Genomic DNA, 22,664 nt, shown 5'->3' with positions numbered 1-22,664 from the left:
CACAATATGGTAGATGCCACAGAAAGGTTTTTAACAAAGCGCTATGGTTATGTAGACAGATGTGCGAGCAACTTCTAGGCTGGGCAGTTAGGGAAAGACTCACAGAGGAAATGTCATTTGAGCTGGACCGAGAAGGATGAGTATGGTTTCAATTGGCAACTCTTCTAAGGATGCGGATGGAAAGATGGTCTGGACCAGGGCTTCTCAAACCTTCTGTGGAGAGGGGCCAGGTTTTTTTTTCAACTGATCACAGACGAATTTTTCTTTTTTTAACCTTTTTTTTTTAAGGTCAGTCCTTCAAACACATTGTTAATTGGGAAAATAATGCCTTCATGTTTGTGTTTCTCTAACATTCAAGTAACAAATTTAGTGGCTCCTAAGGAAGCTTATTTCTATAGTAGCTCAGCTGATTGTTCCCAGTAACTCCTTACAAAGACTACCTTGTTCTTCAACTCTCTTTTCCTTTTAACGGACTAACACTTTTATGAAATAAAATAGAAATGAATTACTGAAAAAAATGATATAAAAAATAACATACGAAATACAAGCCCATATTATTTAATATTAGATTCAACAAACATAAAATTACTTTGTCAAATTGCCGTATAAGTTTCTAAATGATTACTGTCAACTTCTGTGACCTGTTTCATCACAGACCAGTAACAAGTGTTCACACACCAAAGGCAGTCTGGGTAGCTCTGGTCAAGACAGAAGAAACCTATGAGCAGAGGACAAAGAATGCAAGGCTGTTTAGAGAATGGCAAACAGTCCAACATGACTAGAGTTCAGAGCTTTGGGATGGGCTTGTGGGCAGGGAGTAGTAGGAGAGAAAACTAGAGAGAAGGTGAATCCATGCTGACTGTCTTTTGTAATCAGTGAGGAGCATGGACGTGACTGAGAAAGGGAGTGGTGTGGTTTTATCTTCTTTAAGAAGTTTCATAATCGTGGCGTTATTAAGTCTTAGAGGAGAGAGAGGTGGAAGAAGCCAGGAAATCATATCATAACATTACTTCAGTTATTCAGGTAAGAAGTGATAGGAACCCAAACCAGGGTAATTGAAGTGAAAATGGAAAGGATGGGACAGTTGGGAGGTATGACCGGAAGACAGTGACTGATGGAACATGGGGTGAAGGGGATGGTGAGGTTTTCAAGCCCTAGGGGACAGAAACAAGGAACACAGGAAGAGGAGAGGCTTGTGGAGAAAGCAGATGTTTGGTTTGGCTGTTATTATGTTTTCTCACTACTGGGACACCTATGGAAAAATGTCAAGCAAGCATGGTATTTGAAGATTTTAAGATATGACTCGAGTTCAAGAGCAAGGTTAGGACCAGATAGGCTTACATATCTGTATAGATATGTCTGTATTTTTATGGTCATCTGTGTAGAGAAATGGCCCAAGCCAAGAGGGAAGATGTGTTGATGAAGGTGAGGGTATAGAGCAAAGAGGGGGAAAGGTGAAGATGGACCTGTCAAGGAACATCTGCATTTCTGGGGAGAGGAGTAAAATGCTAGTTACTCTTTCTTAGCACACGAATGGCTCGTCACTTAGCACCTGGCATCAGTGGCCATGAGAGGACAGTGTCAGCCGAGCGCAGCCTAGAAGTACAGTCCTGACTTCCAGGCTGCGTGAGCAAAGGCATCGAACACAATCTTTGCCGGGTGACCATTAAAAGGATTAAAATACTAAAAAGCTGTAAACAGTACAAAACCCATATGACAGAAATTGGAGAAGAATGCTAGTGACATACAAGAAGCTTTGAAGAGTTTTTGTGAAATTTAATGCAGTGTGACCCCTATGAATAATAGTACCAAAGACAATTCAAACTTCCTAAGAAATAGCATTCCTAGCAAGTAAGTACAGGAGACCACAAATCACATTAACATCTCTTGCTTGGAGAGGCAGGGAGTAGAAGAGAGAACCCTAGAGCTGGTGAGAAGCAGATCACTTGACCTCCATGTTGTCACTGCCAAGCAGCAGCATTTGAAAGTAGCAGCTCTGAGGAACATTGGGGGTGGGGGTGGAGAGGTCTAGACTTTATGCAGTGGCATAAAGCGACAAGCTGGAAAGGCAGTAACTCTGGGAAAGGGGCCAGACCAGCCTCAACTTATACTTGGCTTGAAGACCAGATCAAACAAATGCCAAATGGCCCCATTGCAATGGCTTTTCCAAACAAAATAAGAAATGATGTGGAGATGAAGTTCTCATGCTGTGACTGTCCATAGTTCCAACTCCTTCCCTGCAGAGCTCTTGAGCTAGTAGTGTAGCTTTGCTTCAACTACTAACACCAGTCTAAAATCTTCAAGGAGAATTCTAATAATAACAAAGTGAAGAATCCATCCAATCTGTTGCTGAACAGTTTTGAACAACCATCCTATCATCCAAGAATGAGGACACAAAAAAATTAAATAAGATGAGCTCTATGAAATAATTCTGCAGTGAGGCAGAATAATAGAAATTCAAGATGTAGAAGAAGGAGATGCTTATAGGCTAGAATATTTTCTTCAGAAAACACCACATTTTTAGAAAACATCTGCTTTGTGTTCTCAAAACTCAAAGAAACCTGAAGTATGTGAAATAAGGAAAGACTAGAAGAAAACTACAAGTGCAATGCCAAAGCTGAAATCCACATTAAAAGTAGAAAGAACAGACTCAATCCAGTCTTAAGTACTAATGTGAATGGAAAACTTGAATTGTTATTCCATACTGAAGAGGTAAAAACTATGAGAAAGCTGGTCAACAAAAACAGAGCAGAGAGCTAACACATAGAGCCATGAGCCATACCAACAAGTAGAACAGTACTTGGCCCATGGTAAGTGCTCAGTAAATATATGCTGAATCAACGATATTCCCGAAGAGGCCACCAAAAACACGCATAAACAATAATTCAAGTAATAGTAAAAGAAAACTGTGCTAAGCCAAAGACAGCCTTAAGTCAATGGATCAAAAGACCTTTACTGAGTACCAGGCAAAGTTAATGAGAAGAGATAAGCACCTCGCCACAGCCTCATGGAATTTTAACATTTCAAAAACAAAGAAAATAAGAATGTAAAAAAAAAAAGAAAGAAAAAGAAAATATCCTAAAAGCATACAGGCAGACAAAAACTAAGCTATTGTCCAAGAAAGAAAAATTCATCTTACATTAATTGTCCCTGAAACATTGAACACCAGAGATCGTGAAACAACATCTGCAGGATCTAGGGGGAGAAAAGTTGTGACCCAAGAATTCTCTACTCAGCCGAAGTACAAAGGTGACAGAAAGACATTTTCAGATATTCAGAGACTTAAAATATATGTCACTTAAGTATCCTTTTGAAAATAATTTTGAAGTAAATATGTATACACACATGTGCACACACACATCTATACATACATATGTGTAAATATTCCAGCCAGTTAAGAGAGGAATCAAATTCCTTAAGAATGGGAAACCTGTGGTATAAAAGGACCAGCAATGAGCATTGGGAGCAGTTAAACACAGAATCAGACCTAAATAATTGTGGTAAATATGTTTAAAAGAAAACTCAACCGTCAAGAATAATGTTTTTAAAGATACACAATATAAAAATAGTAAATTTAAAAATAATAAACAGGGCCTAAATTCCCATATTATCTCAAAAATTAAACAAAAATCAGAGGTTGATGTCAAGAAACAGAAGGTTTGTAGTGAGGTGGATGGACCTAGAGTCTGTCATACAGAGTGAAGTAAGTCAGAAAGAGAAAAACAAATACCGTATGCTAACACATATATCTGGAATCTAAGAGAAAAAAAAAAACAGTCATGAAGAACCTAGGGGCAAGACGGGAATAAAGACACAGACCTACTACAGAATGGACTTGAGGATATGGGGAGGGGGAAGGGTAAGCTGGGACAAAGTGAGAGAGTGGCATGGACATATACACAGTACCAAATGTAAAATCGATAGCTAGTGGGAAGCAGCCTCATAGCACAGGGAGATCAGCTCAGTGCTTTGTGACCATCTAGAGGGGTGGGATAGGGAGGGTGGGAGGGAGGGAGATGCAAGAGGGAAGAGATATGGGAACATATGTATATGTATAACTGATTCACTTTGTTATAAAGCAGAAACTGACACACCATTGTAAAGCAATTATACTCCAATAAAGATGTTAAAAAAATAATAATTAATAAATAAATAAATAAATATTAAAAAACAACAAAATAAAAGAAACAGAAGGAAGCAAAAAGTGGGATAATGCATATTACATATGAGAGTGAAAAATACTATTTTATTCCTGAAGATGATTAGAGAAATTGAAGTTAAGCCAGGCTTTTTATTGAATGCTATGTATTGCTGAAGTAATGCCAGCAATATTAAGACATTTTTTTAATAAATTTATTTTATTTTATTTATTTATTTTTGGCTGCGTTGGGTCTTCGTTGCTGCGCTCGGGCTCTCCCTAGTTGTGGCGAGCAGGGGCTACTCTTCGTTGCGGTGCACAGGCTTCTCGTTGTGGTGGCTTCTCTTGTTGCAGAGCACGGGCTCTAGATCGCAGGCTCAGTAGTTGTGGCTCGTGGGCTTAGTTGCTCCGTGTAAGCCTAGCTTTTTAAAAACTTAATCATGCTGATATTTTTTTTTATTGTATTTCTTGCAAGTTATGACATGTTTTTATAAATATTCCTGATTATTTTGTGGAGAGGGGACTGTCGGGGGCAAGAGCAGAAGCAGGGGGACCATTGCAGTGGTCCAGGTGGGAGAAAATGACAATTGACCTAGGGATGACATGGACACAGTAACATATGGTTGGAAACCACCGGAAGTTGAGAGGCTTTGCCAGTGGTCCAGGTACGAGATGTGAGGGAAAGAGCAGTCAAAGATGATCCCCAGGTATGTGGCCTGAACAGCTGAAAGAATGGGGTTGCCCCGTTGCCTTTTGTTGAGAGAACTTGGGGAGAGCGGGCGATGGGCTCTAGGGCTCAGTTTTGAACTGTTAAGTTTAAAATGCCTGTTACACATGCTCACTGATATGTGTAGTTCCCAGCTCCTTTGAAGTACAAAATTTCTAATTCTTGAAGGAAAGATGTGAAATTGCTCATAAAAACAAATTGTAAAATGACAGTAAGTTGTCACCCAAAGTAATAGTTTAGTTCCACATCACCATCCAAGAGTACAAACTCTTCTAACAAGAATCGTCTTTGTTAAGTACATGAATCACCATTTTTTTTTTCTGGCAATGAGATGTCACTTCAAGAAACAGAGAATTCCCTAAAATAAGAAGGTCTGTATCTGCTCTTTTTTTTTTTTGGCATTTCACCATTTAGAGCAGCTGGCAACCTAACAGGTATTTAGTAGAATATTTTTTTATTATGTCAAAATATCTAGAATCAGGGACTTCCCTGGTGGTCCGGTGGTTAAGACTCCACACTCCCGATGCAGGGGACCCGGGTTCAATCCCTGGTCAGGGAACTGAATTCCACATGCCACAACTAATAGCCCGCATGTGGCAACTAAAAGATCCTGCGCGCCGCATCGAGGATCTTGCACGCGGCAATGAAGATCCTGCGTGCCGCAACTAAGACCTGGCACAGCCAAATAAATAAAATAAATAAACAAATATTTTAAAAATATTTTGAGAATCACAAAGAAAAATTTTTTATTGTTTCCACTGATTTATAATTTGTTATTTTACAAATACTGTACAAAAGTTAACCTTAATTCTTTTTCGTTTGAATGGCACAAATTAATAGCAAAAAGTATTATATTGGTTGAACACGGAGAAATGTTAAAATAATGAGAGCTAATGTTTAATGAAAGAATCATGGCTTCCAAGTATCCTCAATATCCATTTACATGTATTTGTTCACCCAACAAGTATTTAGTGATGGTCATCTGTATGTTTTACTCTGTAGAATGGATGTGCTTTCTACAAAAATTACTACTTAAACCTTTCTAATCTTTTCATTAAATAATTCTAAAGGAATAATAGAAGATTGGCTTGCTTGTAGAGTTTATAGATAAAAGAAGTCTTGCTTATCCATAACCCAAATAAGTGAAGACTTAAGATTAGTCAGAATACTTTCAGGGCTGAAATCACAAGACAAAGTCCACAAACCACAAGATAATTGGTTTTTGTCAAGTTTATTCCTCCTAAATGTCCTCACTGCTATAAATGTGTGTGTGTGTGTGTGTGTGTGTGTGTGTGTGCACGTGTGCTCACGCTTTCTGGTTAACCAAATTATTTCTCAGAAAATGAATTAACCAGAATATGTCATCCTCTGAGCATTTCAGTTAATCTAAGTGTTCTTTACATGAAAGTAATAAAACTATATTTCTTTTTTAAGAAAGTCTGTAACATAGACTTTTTACTAGTGAAACCTATCTTTATATGTAATGAATTCTCATTAGTATGAATTTATTACATAATACAAACCAGATGGACATATTTATAAGAATACTTTTCTTCATGCAATAGGAATATACAATAAAGAACATGTCTGGCCCTTTGTCATAAATAAATGCATTTATTTAAATACAGTAGGAACTTACTATTTAAAGAAGTATTTCAATGAGTCCCATAAAATACACAGACCAAAATAATCAATATTTCTATTCCAGCCCTCAGTAAATTTTTAAAGAGCCCCCCTTCCAGCCCCATTGCCTTTAAGAGCACCCATCCTGACGGGCCTCTTCCTGTTTTGAGTTTCCAAGTATTGGTGGGCTGGCTAGATGATAGATAATAAATAATCTGTCCATATTTATCTGCAAGTTATATACTTGAAAATGAATGAATAGTGCTACTATATAAAAATGTCTTTGTGCCCATAGTTCTGGGTCAAAAGGCTGGTACATACTTTCACTTCTCAAAAACAAAAACTACTGGTTCATGTTCCTAAAAATATCAATAACAAGCAGAATCAAAAGTAATTCATTTCAGGACTTCCCTGGTGGTCCAGTGGTTAAGACTCCACGCTCCCAGTGCAGGGGGCCTGGGTTCAATCCCTGGTTGGGGAAATAAGATCCTGCATGCTGCACGGCATGACCTAAAAAAAAAAAAAAAGTAATTCATTTAGCCACAAATAAAAATTAAAAAGAAAAGAATTTTAGCCACCAGAATGGCTAAAATTAAAAGAAAAAAAGAAGCTGTCAATGTCAAGCGTTGGTGAGGATACAAGCAAGGGAAACCCTCATACACTGCTCCTGGGAATGTAAATTGGAAAAACTACTTTGGAAACCTGTTTCGCAGTATCTCCTAAAGCTGAGCATATCTAGGATTTCCACCCCACAGAAATACACACATACCTGCTGCAAAAGACATGTTCAGGGATACTCATGGCGGCATTACTCGTAATACCCCCAAACTGGAAACAACACAGTTGTAGATGAGATATAAATTGTGATGCATGATCAAAATCACATGATTGGACATTGTTACAGCAGAGACAGAGAATGAAGTGCTGCTGGGCACAACAACATCGGTGCCTGTCCTGGGAATGATGTTGAACCAAAGTAGCCAGACACAGAAGAGTACATACTGTATGATTCCACTTTATGAAGTTCAGAAACAGGCAAACCTAATCTGTGATGATAGAAGTCAGGTGGGGAGGTTTCCTTTGGCAGGTGCCAGGTCAAGGCCAGAAGAAGAGGCCCCGGGAGGCGAGGAAGGTGCAGGTGTTACAAGGGCGTGTTCACTTTTAAAGTTCATGGACTCTGCACTTAAGATTTATGCACTTTATTACGAGTAGGTTATACTTAAATTTTAAAAGCTGACCCGAAAAAGGGGGTAGCAGATTTATTGGAAAAAGCATATCCCTTCTTTACTCTCACCCCAAATTTTATTGAGTCTTTTTCTTTTATTGTTATACAAAATGGAAACAAAGTCTTCAAGCTAGAGAGGACCTTAAAAGATGATAATCATGTATAGGAAAAGAAGCAAACCAGTACTAGAAAATTAAGACCTAAAGTTCCTAGGTTCTTACATAATGGTGAATCCAGAGACAGCAGACGAACATAATATTCTAAGGGAAAAATAAGTATTTTGTAATTCGATAACCCCCTTACCAAGGGCAATAATAGGTCCCCTAGAAAGGACCCCCCTTTTATTATCATTTTTACTAATTATTAGCATGTACACCAAAAGAAGAATTCCACAGTGTTGTTGCGCTGGTTTTTTGACATACCTTCACTGGGTCATGACCCTATTGCTCTTAAGTCGGACCTTTTCCCCAAATTCACACCACCTGTAATTCCCCTCTTGTGCCTTTAGTCTGTGACAGCAGCCTCTATGCTCTAACACTGATCTGGAATTGATATCAGTAACACAGGATTTTGCAAACCTCTCATAAGGAGTTAACATTTGTTCACTTATAGTCTTGAAGAGCTGACTCATAATAAATTAGCTTTGGTAGTTAGCTTAGCTGGCTGGTGAGATTTCTACCTCACAAGCCTGCTAAAGAAAATTGAAGACAAAGTTCTTCTGGTAAATGATAAATGTACTAGTATACTTCAGTCAAATATAGGAATATAAAATAGCAAACCATTATTATTCCACATAGCTTCATTACAGTGGGATCTTTATAAATATGTTTAGAAGATAACCCACTAAATAATTATATTTAGATAATAATGCTCCTATCTGATTGTCATAAAGCATGCAATTGTCTGTGGTATTCTTTGGCAATCTTAAATTTAAACCTTAGGAGTATAAACTAGCATAATGGAATGCTTTCCTGGGTGTGACATTCAGTAAATCTTATCACTTTTGTTATGGTGATATGGTCATTTGTTTGTTTATGTGGTTTTACTTAATTATGTCTGTATGCTTATTAGTATACTTTTTAGATATTATTCAAAAATATATATCCAGGGACTTCCCTGGTGGCTCAGTGGTTAAGAATCCGCCTGCCAACGCAGGGGACACGGGTTCGAGCCCTGGTCCGGGAAGATCCCACATGCCGCAGAGCAGCTAAGCCCGTGTGCCACAACTACGGAGCCTGAGCTCTAGAGCCCGCGAGCCACAACTACTGAGGCTGCGTGCCACAACGACTGAAACCCTCGCGCCTAGAGCCCGCGCTCCGCAACAAGAGAAGCCACCGCAATGAGAAGCCCGCGCGCCACAACAAAGAGTAGCCCCTGCTCGCCGCAACTAGAGAAAGCCCGCATGCAACAACGAAGACCCAACGCAGCCAAAAATAAATAAAATAAAAACAAAAATTTATTAGAAAAAAATATATATATCCATAGCATAGGCATTCATGTGTTGATATAAATAATGAACCTTATTAACAGTTCTGATGTCCTGTTTCTTGTATAATTGTTCTTAATATTTCTTAGATCTGACTCTATCCCAACTTAGAGAACAAGCAATTGCTGAGAGTCTTAGACGGTAATTTAGGAGATTTTTAGTATCCCTAAAACTCCAGATAATGAAATGAAAGATTTTCATCAAGTTGTAAATCTGCTAGGTTTTAGCCGTTTTGTGCTTTCTTTTGAGTGCTGATGTTGGGGCAGAAAGATGAAGTTTGGAAAACAAAGTTTGTTTCCTGTAATTAATTATCCACCCAAGTCTCAAAATGCTTAATTATCAATAGCAAACTAGCTTAAAATAAACTACATCGAAGCTAATGTCAAAATAGACATGGAATGAACTAGTTTCCTAAGCAGTTATTTTCTCCATAATTTGTTGCACTTAGCAAGCAATTCAGCTATTTCTATTATTGAAGAATAGATTTACTAGTGAAAAAAACACATTCCTTCAAAGTCACTTTTTAGACTTTGATTAACACTTAGAAGCTTACAAATTAGGGACAATTCCCAGTTATTTGAGAAAATATTACTGTTGGACTTCCCTGGTGGCACAGTGGTTAAGAATCCGCCTGCCAGTGCAGGGACACGGGTTCGAGCCCTGGTCCTGGAAGATCCCACCTGCCGCCTTGAGCAACTAAGCCCATGTACCACAACTACTGAGCCTGCGCTTTAGAGCCCGCGAGTCACAACTACTGAGCCCACGTGCCACAACTACTGAAGGCCACGCACCTAGAGCCTGTGCTCCACAGCAAGAGAAGCCACCGCAATGAGAAGCCCACGCACACCACAACGAAGAGTAGCCCCTGCTCGCCACAACTAGAGAAAGCCCTCGCGCAGCAATGAAGACCCGACACAGCCAAAAATAAATTAAATAAAATAAATTTATAAAAAAGAAAAAGGAAATGCAGAGTATCAGGCCCCAGCCTGGACCTACTGAATCAGAAATTGCTTTTTAACAAGATCCTTAGTTATTTATATGCCCATTAACGTTGGAGAAGCCCTGTTTCCGTAACCTGCAAGCTGGTCCCAAAAGTATATCTCATAAAATTATAAAAGGATATTTTTAAATTCTTTTGAGAAAAAAAAGAGAGAATTTATTTTTGAATTATAAAAGTCACAAGCTCATTATATGAAGATTGGAAAATACAGGAATTTAAGGAAAATAATATCACCCGTAATTCCACAACACAAAAATAACCATGACTATTAATATTTTTGTTTTTTCCTACATACTTTTCTTTGTATATATATATATATATATATATATATATATATATATATAATATACATGCATATACATTGAGAGAATACTATATATGCATGCTTTTGTATCATACTTTTATCACTTAACATTTTATAGTAAGCAATAAACTTTTGTTCAATACATTTTTATTGAACACCAGCTAGGTATCAGGCACTGTGCTAGAAGCTGAAGTTACATAAGGGCTCTTATCCCCATGAACCTTACTTTCTAGCAGAGCAAGCAGATAAGACAAAGAGATAAACAATACATTTGTAAATAGTGATAAGTACGAAGGAAGTAAAACAGAGTAATAAGCTACAGAGAGACACAATGCTTTTTTTCTTTTTTAATAACTTATGCTCATGATCTGGCCCTCTTCAGTTCCTTTAAGATTGACGGTATAATTTCTAGTCTTACAAAAAACTGTGATATTCTCTACACTTACTATTTGGATAAACTGAGAGTTACATGTTTTACTTAATTGAATTACATAACACTGGAAATTTAACAGCTTCCCTTAAACTTTTATTTATTTATTTATTTATTTATTTATTTATTTATTTATTTATGGCTGTGTTGGGTCTTCGTTGCTGCACGCGGGCTTTCTCTAGTTGTGGCGAGCGGGGGCTGCTCTTCATTGTGATCCATGAGCTTCTCACTGCGGTGGCTTCTCTTGTTGCTGGGCACAGGCCTAGGCACGTGGGCTTCAGTAGTTGTAGCACACAGGCTCAGTAGTTGTGGCTCGCGAGCTCTAGAATGCAGGCTCAGTAGTTGTGGCGCACGGGCTTAGCTGCTCCACAGCATGTGGGATCTTCCCAGACCAGGGCTCGAACCTGTGTCCCCTGCATTGGCAGGCCGATTCTTAACCACTGTGCCACCAGGGAAGCCCCTCCCTTGAACTTTTAGATGGGTGTGCAGTGTGTGAGAGATAGTTCTTCATGGTCCGTGAATTAGTCACTCCAACTTCTGCTAGCTCTAAGCATGCTGTGATCTATTTTACAAAACCTAGGGGTTTCTCCTCTCTTTAATTGCAAGGTCTGTCCTGTGAAATGTAATGCTCTATGCATATGTTCTTCTAACAAATTTAAACCCAGATTCCTCCTCTCAGGGAGTCTTACCTTCATAGGTCTTGTTGGAAGTGTTGTCACTTCTGCAGCAAAGAATTTTGCTTCACTTATAGTATATTGGCAACCTCCGGCTCCATCTATTTGCTCGTTATTCTTATGCTCTACTGTAGTGTAATGTTTTTTTAAACCATTTAAATAATAATTGGGAATTTTAGTTCAAATTAAAAGTCAATTGCCGGGGCTTCCCTGGTGGCGCAGTGGTTGAGAATCTGCCTGCCAATGGAGGAGACACGGGTTCGAGCCCTGGTCTGGGAAGATCCCACATGCCGCAGAGCAACTGGGCCCGTGAGCCACAATTCCTGAGCCTGCGCGTCTGGAGCCTGTGCTCCGCAACAAGAGAGGCCGCGATAGTGAGAGGCCCGCGCACCGCGATGAAGAGTGGCCCCCGCTTGCCGCAACTGGAGAAAGCCCTTACGCAGAGACGAAGACCCAACACAGCCAAAAAATAAAAATAAATAAATTAATAAAAATTTTTAAAAAATTAAAAAAAAAAAAAGTCAATTGCCTATGCTGCCAATGGAAATAATTCAGTAGAATGATACCTGCTATGCTCAGCCAAGATCATATGTTTGTCCTCCAGATATGACAACCAGGTCACAATTAACCCCTCTGCCTGTTACCTTGGCAAGTTTCTTTTGCCATCAACTATAAGATATATTCTGTTTTCAGACACACCAAAATATGGGGAGGGGAGTAGACTTATTAGTTAGAATTTTAGCATTTTATATTTCCTCTACGGTGAGATGGCGGGGGCTTAAATTTATTTTTACTACAGTTGGAATCTGGAATCTGCATTAAAAATCACAATAAATCACTTAATCTGTAGCTATTGAGATGGTTCTTTACAGGGTGAAAGCATCACTGGTTAATAAAACCATGTAGCAACTAGTGGAATTGGGTAGGGAGTCCTCAGGTCAAGGTCATTGACCTGACAAGGTCATTGCCTTGTCAGTGTATTGATGAAACTTTGAAAATCAGTGCTTAGTGGTAACAGTGACACTACTGTTACACAGCATGTCATGTAATTGTGTTCCAGTTCTAATCCCATATTCCTCTTAAACCCAGCTTTAGAATCCAACTTCCAAGGCACTACTGCTGACTACTGCTCTCACATTCTCTTGAACTTTCTGCAGTTCTTATTTTCCAGTCTAGACTAGTCAGTGAGAGTCTGTTCTCATCTATGAAAGGCATTAGAAGCAGTGCTCTGCAGCTTGGTACCTCCAAGAGTTATAGATTCTCCAGATTGAAAGGTACCTAAATGGTCATCCACAGCTGTGTTTCCCAACAGAGAGTATCCTGGAGGCCTGAGGAATTATCCACTCCAGACGTCAGGAATGACGGGGAAGAGGAGATGGGGGCCAGGTCCCAATCATGTTGCAGGGGAGGGGGCCTGAGAAGGAAAGCACTGAGTGATGGAGCTTGTCTGTGTTATCTGTAGCTCAGTGGGAAAGGATTCTAGGAGACTCTGCCCACCCCTTCCTCCTGTCGCCTGTAGCTGTCTATCTTATAAAGCTACATGAGCTCATTGAGCTATGCTCCAATGAGTCCCATTGTCCTATAAGATCATGGGGCTCTTACCAAGGTTACACATCAGGAAAGAACGTATTTCCAAGGGGCACATACCTGGTAGTTCCTGAAATTAACTACTCACCAAATTTAATATCTTTGTGCCAGTACCTTAGGAGTTTCTCTCTCTTTATTTCATGTACCCGTGAATATATATCTGTATTCAAATGTGGTATTTTGCACCTGTTTGCAGCAAGGGTCTCAGGAACAGGAAAACAATACACAGAGTACTACCCAGAGTTATACCGTGTGGAGCTTCTTTGTGTAGTGGTTGATCTGCCCCTAAAATAGACACTGGCTGCCTAAAGCTTGACTTTTTCAATGACAGTGCTGTCACACAGCCACTTCCAATGAAACCGTGATGAAAGTGTGCTTAAAGTAATGTGGACTTAATTGTCCATAATGTGTCTCATCATCATAATCATCAACATCATCGTCACCATACCAGCTAACACAGATTGCCAGGCTCTTTCTCAGCTAATTCCATGTAGTATCTCATTTAATCTTTACAATAACTCACTAAAGTAGAAACTAGTGCTGTCTTCACTTTTAAGATGAGGAAGCTGCAATGCAGACAGGTTCAGTAACTTGCTGGAGGTCAGATACCTGATCACGGTGAAGGAAGGACCGGAGCCAGGCTGTCTGACTCCAGAGCACATGATCTTAACTACTGCTCTTGTTTGCACGCGTAAAAGTATTTTAGCTTTTCTTCCCACTTCTTACTGTAAATATCAGCTGTGATAAACCTATACCTGGATTGGGATATTGTAAGTCTTTATCATTTAACTATCATCTTAGTCCGCTTGGCATAGTTTTAAGTATGATGTGCGAATATCTTTAGAAAAGTAATTCAGGAGATTTCTGAGTACAGATGATCAGAGCGGCAGTAGGGTACAGAATGTTCACGTACTATTGTTCTCAGCTGTTCCCATTTGCACTGTAAGTCACAGAGAACCGGCATAACAACTTCTCCGAAAGGAAGAGTCTGAAGATCACGTTTTCTCTGTGCTTGCAGACAGTGTTAACAAGTTCAAGCTGATTATTGTGTTACCTAATAAATTCTCTAGGAGTACCGTGACAGAAAATCCATAAGAAACACATCACCATTACATTTCCAGATATTGCATGTTTCTCCAGAGGTTCATTTGCATACCGTTTTCCTGTTCATGTGTGTTGTGAGTTCATTTCATCATTCCATATGTTAAAGCACTTACAATGAACGAAATCTACACAAAGGGCATTTCTTTGTCAGCAGAGCAGACACCGGTCCATTTGTGAAACTGTGTCCGTGCAGAACCATCCCATATTGAAAAGATCCCTGGTGTGTTTCCTGTTACTTGTGCATGAAATGTGTCAGGGACCCTGCAGAACTAATTAAAGTAAGGATTTGTGTGTATGTCATTGTAGGCTAAAGGTAAAGAAAGACAGTGGCTACGACACCAAGCTACTGGGGAACTAGATGATGCCAAGATCATTGATGGGCTGACTGGAGAAAAAGCCATCTACAAACGCCGGGGTGAGCTGCAGCCACAAGTAAGTACCGGTGCACTAGGAGCCTCGGATCTGCAGTTGGGTCTTCTTTACAGGCAGATGCTTCCTTGAGTTGCTGTCTTTGTCAAAACACCATAAACCCTGAATATGGCAATCAAGGAAAGCATTGCACTTTTCAAAATTAGAAAAAAACAGAAATATTATACTGTTTATTATATGAGTCAAGATCCCAGCATGAGTCAAGAAACACCAGGCACACTCAAACTGAACAATTTAAGGAACAGTTAATATTTACAAAAGTTAAGGGTGGCGTTTAGGAAATCCAAAAAGAGATGGTGTGGTCTCCCAACGGCAAGGATCTGACCCATCCCTCGGTCTAAAAGGGCAGAGGAGAGAGCACTTACTGGAACCTGGAAAAGGTGATTTATGGAGAGGGCTGCCCACCAGGGGCTGTGGCCTTCAGCAGAAGGAGAACCCACCCACGGGCCACAGCAGAGACGGGGCTGAGGGAGTAAATATTTCACCCTCACCCTCTGATCTCCTGCCAGCACCTTCCATCAGCAGAACCCACCGGAAGCCAGCAGCCAGGAGAGAGGCCAGCGCCATTTGGAAAACAGATCGGCTCCCAGGACACAGGGCAGGGTGCCCTGGAGGGGGCACTGAAGACACTTGGTGCCACTGAATCCCAGAGGGCGATGAATGCACGAGAATGAAAGCACGAGAGCAATCTTGGTGGTTTTCCGCTGTTCTGTTCCTTTAAAGATCTGTGACTATGTTATAACCGAAGAAATGTTTAGAAAATAAGGAATTCTCCCTTAAATAACTCTAATTGTAGTGTGTCAAGTTTTCGACAGCCATAATATTAAAATATTTGCAATAATACAATGGCCAAAAAATGGCAATAAGGTGAGTCTCTTAGAGCGTTCTGTGACTTCCAGTATCTCCAAGTAACCAGAATTGCTGAGTAGCCACTGAGAGCTGGGGGTGCGGTGACAGGTGGGGGGAAGGGAGCCACTTACTCCATCTAAATGTTGATTCAGAGAGGTTCCTGTAGTCACTGGCAGAGTTCTTCCTTCTGTGTCCTTGGTCTGCGTCAACAACTGCTTTCTTTACTGACTCCCTGTGGTCCACAAATGTGTTTAGATTCATCTGAAATTGTGAGTCGCCATGCAAGTGGATGAGGCACTATTCTTAATTCTGGCAGACTCAACAAGCTTTTAAGAAATATATTGAATTTGTCTCCAACCATTACACTCCAATACCCACAGTATTTTCTTGAAATGACTACCTCTGCTCATTAGTTTGCATACATGTCAGCGAGTGTATGGTAACAGAATAATCTGGAATTTTTCTTCTTTTTTCCTGTAAGTAAAAACTGACAAGCATACTTGTGTTTTTCATTCTGCAAATTGGCAGGCCTGGGTTCAAAATCAAACTGAAACTCACAAGAGTTTCACATTGTAATTGACAGTTGTTGCTAAACTGCGGTTCGATGCCGCTTTCATGCCGTTAACTGCCAGGAAAAGTAAAGAGTAGTAGTAATTCAGTAAGTGGAAGGAGGAGAAAACTGAAAGCTTCCTAAAGACAAAAGACACGGCAGAGATATTTTCCTTTACTTCTTTGCTGGAACCCCCTGCCCCTCACATCGCCTGGTTTTAGGAATCTGACATTTCTTGCAGGCTGTGTGGAAGTGAGTTTTAGGTCCCTACACAACAGGTACTGGTAAAATCGCTGTGGGCTTCCAAGGGAGCTCCATCTTGCCAGAGAAACTGACGTGAAAATGAAATGCTGGGGTTTATATTCTTCCAGATGATTGTTTTCAAGACGACATCAGCCTCACTAAGGGAGTCTTACTAGACTAGGTTTGTCCTTGAAAGGACCATATTCCAAAGGAAAACCTTTCCCATGTGGCCCCAACTACCAGCACAAGTCTGAAGCTCCATTTGCTGAAATGTCATCCATAGGTTCCTCTCCACCTGCCAGGACAGCCTTGTGCCGGGCCCAGCCTACAGCTGATCCGCGGGCCTGGCGGCTGGCACTCTGGGACCTGCGTGCGGGCCCCAGAACAGCAGCCAGTGACAGTGTTCTGGTTCACAAGACTTTTCTGTTGTCTCTCCCTCAGCTGGGCAGCCCCCAACAGAAACCCAAGCGCCTGCGCCTGGTGGTGGACGTGTCCGGCAGCATGTACCGCTTTAATGGGGTGGATGGCCGGCTTGAGCGCTCGATGGAAGCTGTGTGTATGGTCATGGAGGCCTTTGAGAACTATGAGGAGAAATTCAAGGTAATGGCGCGAACTGAGGGGGATGAGAGGCCTCCCCAGACCCCGTCTCTGCTCAGGAGTCAGCCCCGAGTTAGGGCGTGAGGCTGGCTAGGGGATGTTCACCCAGAGTGGACGAGAATCTGCGTCTTCTCGTCAACTCATCTGTCAGTGTAGAGAAAGTGAACCTTTTGTTTCATCTGCTCTAATAATCAAAACATGATAAGACCATAATTTAAAGACCAGTTGCTACAGAAGAAAGCACTGCGCTTTACAAGTTGTGTGATATTATCCATAAGGGCAGGGCGAGGGGGGGAATGGAAACAGACATATAGAAGCACCACAAGTCTCTCCCCAGATTTCTCAAGGCCACCATCCCATCCCAATACCCTCCCACCCACCCACCCACCCACCCATTCTTGCTCCATCACCAGCCAGGCAGCCTCTCAAGGTTCTCAGCATTGCCTTGCCTTCGTGCATGAGCAAGCGCTACACAGTAACAGGCTTGTCCCCAGATGACAATGAAGGTTCTTACCCTGGGAGAAATGCAGCTTCTCATTTAAACAGTTTCCATTCTGTTATTGCCAAGTTTGCTCTGGAGTCAAGCAAAGGAGTCATATAATAGACAAACTCCTTCGGAGACCTGAGCATTGAGGAGGGATCTCCTGCCGCCATGTTACTGCCCGAGATGAGCCCATCAGTCTGCTCTGAATCAGCCACAGGGGCACCCGCACTCCTGGCTCTGACCAGAACAAATAACCTGAACGCTGTGCTGGGTAATTATTATCAGAAATTCAGTTGAGAGAAGTGGTATGTGTGCAGACATAGGTAACGGGTACCCAGTCTATCCACAGATATTCTCAGCTGTGTTAGGGATCAAACAGGTCCTTCAGAAATAGTCCATCTTAGATGATGCTTTAGCTTGACATCCTGCCCACGCCTCGGATTGCCGTACTGAGCCGTGTCTGTGTGCCGTGATGGATACAGAAAGAAACAGACTGAAACCCATCCCTTCATTGACTTTAGGCCCACTTTTGTGGCTCCGAGGCTCCCAGAGTCCCTTGTGTGAAGCTCTACGTGAGAGATTCCTTTTAGAATGAAGGGGTAGGGCAAAGGCAGCTTGAGTCAATGAGCGCTGTGGTTGCCAGGCTCTGCCTAAGTACAGGATACAAAGACGAGTAGGACGTGGACTTCCACCGTGGGAAGCAGCTCTGTTTCCCTGAAGAGCTGGAATGCGCTTCCCCTTGTGATCAGTGAAAACCATGGAGCTGTTCCAGACTCCGTCTTGGTTTTAGCTGCCAGGAAGCTCCGAGCTAAAATCCAAGACCGGCCAAGCCAACTCTGTTATGTCTTATGGCTCTCAGACTAGTGTTCAGCGTTTTCCTTCCCTTGACCCTCCCGGCCTTCAGATAAGTTTTTCTTGATTTTGTTTTTTTATTTTTTTATGTTTTTTTAAAATTTTTTATTGAAGTATAGTTGATTTATAATATCATGTTAGTTTCAGGTATACAGCAAAGTGATTCAGTTGTGTGTGTGTGTATATATATATATATATATATATATATATACACACACATAAATATATTCTTTTTCATATTCTTTTCCATTATAGGTTATTAAATGATATTGAGTATAGTTCCCTGTGCTACACAGTAGGTCCTTGTTGGTTATCTATTTTATATATAGTAGTGTGTATATGTTACCCATCCTTCTAATTCATCCCTCTCCCCACCCCCCTTTCCCCTTTGGTAACCATAAGTTTGTTTTCTATGTGTGTAAGTCTCTTTCTGTTTTGGAAATAAGTTCATTTGTTTTTTTGTTTTTTTTTTTAGATTCCACATATAAGTGATATCATATAATATTTGTCTTTCTCTGTCTGACTGACTTCACTTAGTATGATAATCTCTAGGTCCATCCATCTTGCTGCAAATGGCATTAATTCATTATTTTTATAACTGAGTAATATTCCATTGTATATGTACTTTTTATTTTTTTAATGGGCTTAATATTTTTTAATGTTTTACATCCTCTCTAGTATAAGGTGTAGTATAATTCTTAAATCACTTGGACCACTGATCACCAGTGAATGGTTAGACATCCATTGCGTCAACATAAATCCCACCTATTTTTTTTTTTTTAAAGAGTTTGATTAATTTATTTATTTATTTTTGGCTGTGTTGGGTCTTCGTTTCTGTGCAAGGGCTTTCTCTAGTTGCGGTGAGCGGGGGCCACTCTTCATCGCGGTGCGCGGGCCTCTTCACTATCGCGGCCTCTCTTGTTGCGGAGCACAGGCTCCAGACGCGCAGGCTCAGTAGTTGTGGCTCACAGGCCCAGTTGCTCCACGGCATGTGGAATCTTCCCAGACCAGGGCTCGAACCCGTGTCCCCTGCATTAGCAGGCAGATTCTCAACCACTGTGCCACCAGGGAAGCCCCCACCTATGTTTTAAAACCTTGGGTTCTGCCAATAGTTGGATCAGCCCATTCACCTCTCTTGTGGATCCTGAAGGCCAGAGTACCTCAGCTCCCTTTGAGTTACCTGAAGAGTTTAACCCCTTATAGACCACAGCAAACATACCACTATTAAAATTGGCATATTCATAGTTATCTAGAAAAAAATTTAGTTGGAAAGGATTTCTATATCTCTGAAAGCAGAATTGCTCTGTTATGTGAAGCTACTTCTTCCAGGTTTTTAGAAAAATTCAGTAGACGTTCACCAAGAAATTGATTGACAGAGCTCCCCAGGACTGGGTCAAGGATGAGACAGAAGGCCGGAAGTGGCAAAGCTAACAGGGGGTGTGTTGCATGTCCCACTGCATCTCACACTCAGGGTGTATGGAGAGGTTCATATTTGTCCACTTCTCACCATTAAAAGTCTGTAATCTGGAAGAACGATTAGTAAAACCAGACATGTTGCATAAAAAAGAAATAATATCAAGGAAATAGCATTTCACAAATTGTTATTTTGTTTTGTTTTGTTTCTAATTGACAATTAGAAACCAAACTGTTGCCATATGACCTACTGAATTTCAACTAAATTCAACCAAATTACAAACATAGAGCACTTGCTAAGAGCAGAGTACTCTGCTAGGTACAGAGTTCCCTGCCATCCTTGAGCTTGTAGCCTTGTGAGGGAGACCTATAAAAACTAATTCTGGGGACTTCCCTGGCAGTCCAGTGGTTAAGACTTCACCTTCCAATGCAGGGGGTGCGGGTTCGATCCCTGGTCAGCAAGCTAAGATCCCACATGCCTCCCTGCCAAAAAAACCAAAACATAAAACAAAAACAATGTTGTAACAAATTCAGTAAAGGCTTCAGAAAAAAAACAAAAAACGAATTCTGATAGAACACTCAATGAGAGGCACTCAGTACAAAGGGCACAGGAAAGCATGCCTTTCCAGACACTCCCCTTCGGGGCAGCATCCTCAAAGCAGTATTTTGCTGACAGTCTCTTCGATTGCCACAACACTGTAAAGAATTTCCTCGGTTTTCATCTGTAAAACCACAGAAATATTGAGAAGATACCATACTAATATATGACTTTTTAAAAAAATTTTTATTGAAGTATAGTTGATTTACTGACAAATCCAGGGGGAATTATAGTAAGACACCACGATAAAATGAACTTTTTTCAAGGCTTGAAGAAGCTTCATCATGTTTTATGCTCTTTGATTTTTAACGGGAAGTACTTTAACGGTTTGGGTTTTGTGCATTTTTGTATACTTATAAACATACCCCCTCACATTTACTACATAAGTCCCTTCAGAACTTTTTTTAAGAGCATAGAAAGTCTGATGAAACTAGAGCATTAAAATCTTTCCAACAAAAGGAGAAAACTCTGAAGATTTCACAAAACAAGCTCTTTGAGGAAAAGTGGTACTTAGATGGGTATCTGGAGGGATGGGAAAGGGCAGACAGGACGGGAGAGGACTGCAAATTCCTCATTACGACCACGGCCTTTAGAGCTGAGCTCACCTCGCAGGTCATTCCCTCCACTTTCCTCATTCCTCAGACAGGAAACTGAGACCCAGAAACATTAAGGGCTTTGCCAAAAGTCAGAAGGCTAGTTGGAGACAGAAGAGGATAGAGCCCAGGTCTCTTCTCCTTGTTTTCCCTTTTTTGTTTCGTTTTTAAACATTCCCCTTTATTTCCAATTTTTTTTATTTTGAAAAAATTTTAATCTACAAAAAAGTTGAAAAAACTGTAAAATGAATACCCATATGCCTTTACTTAGATTCACCAAGTGATCATTTTCTCCCCTGGTTTGCTTTATGTTTCTCTCTAAATACACAGTCTTTTTCTTCTCTCTGATCCATTTGAAAGTAAGTTATAACTATCATAATACTTTACCTCTAAATACTTCATTATGCTTCTGCCAAGAGTAAGGACATTCCCTAAATGATCTCGATACCATTATCACGTCTAATCAAATCATCAATAATTTTATAATATCTTATAATATCCAATCCATGTTCACTTTTCCCGACTATTCCAATGGTTGCCATCCTGGGCTATAGAATATAAACCATCCCAATAGTGTCTAATTATTTTTCCCCCTACAATCTGGGATCCAGTCAAAGTCCTCACCTTATTTTTGGTTACAATGTCTTGTTAGCCTCTTTTAACCTGTAGCAGCCGCCTTTCCTACCACTACCATTCTACTTTTCATGATGGTCGCTCTCTTGAGGGTCTAGATCATTTGCCTTGTAGAATATCCCTCATCCTGGATTTGTCTAGCTGTTTTCTCACGGTGCCATTTACCTTGTCTCTATGTTTCCAGAACTCCTAACGGGCTTTCCCTCACAGCAGCTGCCCTGGAGACTCTGTAAGATCTTCCCACCATCCCTGCCAACATAACTAAGATTTTGAGTGGCCGCAGGCTATCCAGGCTCTGCTGGGGCTCGCCAGGCCTCCTTTGTATAGCATGAGCAGGTGGTGGGATGGAACCTACTTGCATTCTGTGAGAACTTTTCCTGTTTATAATGAAGTATTTTGAGGTATAAGTAATGGGTACACATAATGCAAAGTTTTGTAAAAGGCACAAAAGGAGTCAGAGTGAAGAGTCAGCCCCCGCTTCCCCCTCTCAGTTCCCAGTTACCCTCCCTGCTGGTGACCACTGTTGATAGACTTTCTTGGCGTCTTCTCAGAGACATGTGATGCATACACATCAAGTGACAGAGTACCGTTCACTCTGTTCTGTGTCTTTACACTATACGATCTTATCCAACTCGTTTCATCTCTCTGTACTTCAATTTTCTCATTTTTGAAGGAAGCGTAAGGACAAGGAGTAACTAGTGAAAGTACGTCATTTACTCAGCAAATATAAAATGAGGCATGAGCAAATGACAGTTTTAGGAGCTCCTAGTGAAAAATGTATATTCCATAGCCCAGGATGGCATCACATGGGGTGTCCCATGTTAGGAATTCAGCAGTGTATGCTGAGACTCACCACTCCCCAGTTCCAGAAAGTTCTTCATGTTGTCTTCCTGTAGTTATCCCTCCGTTGTAAAGCCGTCTAGTCTGTATTTGCTTTGAAACAGTCAGAAGCCACTGGCCTGGCCTGCAGATCTGGACTCTTCCCCGCAGCCTCTCTCTTGGCATCTGCTTTGTGTTCTCTTTGGCTTGGGCTCAGCTCCTGGGCTCTGGGACATTAGAGTCCAAGTCCAGGAGGCTCATTTGGAGGCAGCCTCCACTTTTATTCCACCTTAGCATGACCCATGA

At 40.8% G+C, this 22,664-nt stretch overlaps 1 protein-coding gene across 3 annotated transcripts in view; it reads left to right on the top strand.

The window, feature by feature from the left end:
- The window catches only part of VWA8 (von Willebrand factor A domain containing 8), a 364,979-nt gene that overhangs the window by 329,083 nt on the left and 13,232 nt on the right, over window positions 1–22,664 (top strand). For all 3 annotated transcript variants that reach the window (XM_057532758.1, XM_057532757.1, XM_057532756.1), the window contains 2 exons: window positions 14,605–14,730; window positions 16,811–16,969. In XM_057532758.1, the coding sequence (XP_057388741.1) occupies window positions 14,605–14,730; window positions 16,811–16,969 (285 nt within the window). The remainder of the gene's footprint in view (window positions 1–14,604; window positions 14,731–16,810; window positions 16,970–22,664) is intronic.

Source organism: Balaenoptera acutorostrata, chromosome 18 (genome assembly GCF_949987535.1).
Source record: "Balaenoptera acutorostrata chromosome 18, mBalAcu1.1, whole genome shotgun sequence".
NCBI lineage: Eukaryota > Metazoa > Chordata > Mammalia > Artiodactyla > Balaenopteridae > Balaenoptera > Balaenoptera acutorostrata.
This window is presented reverse-complemented; position numbering and strand designations above follow the sequence as displayed.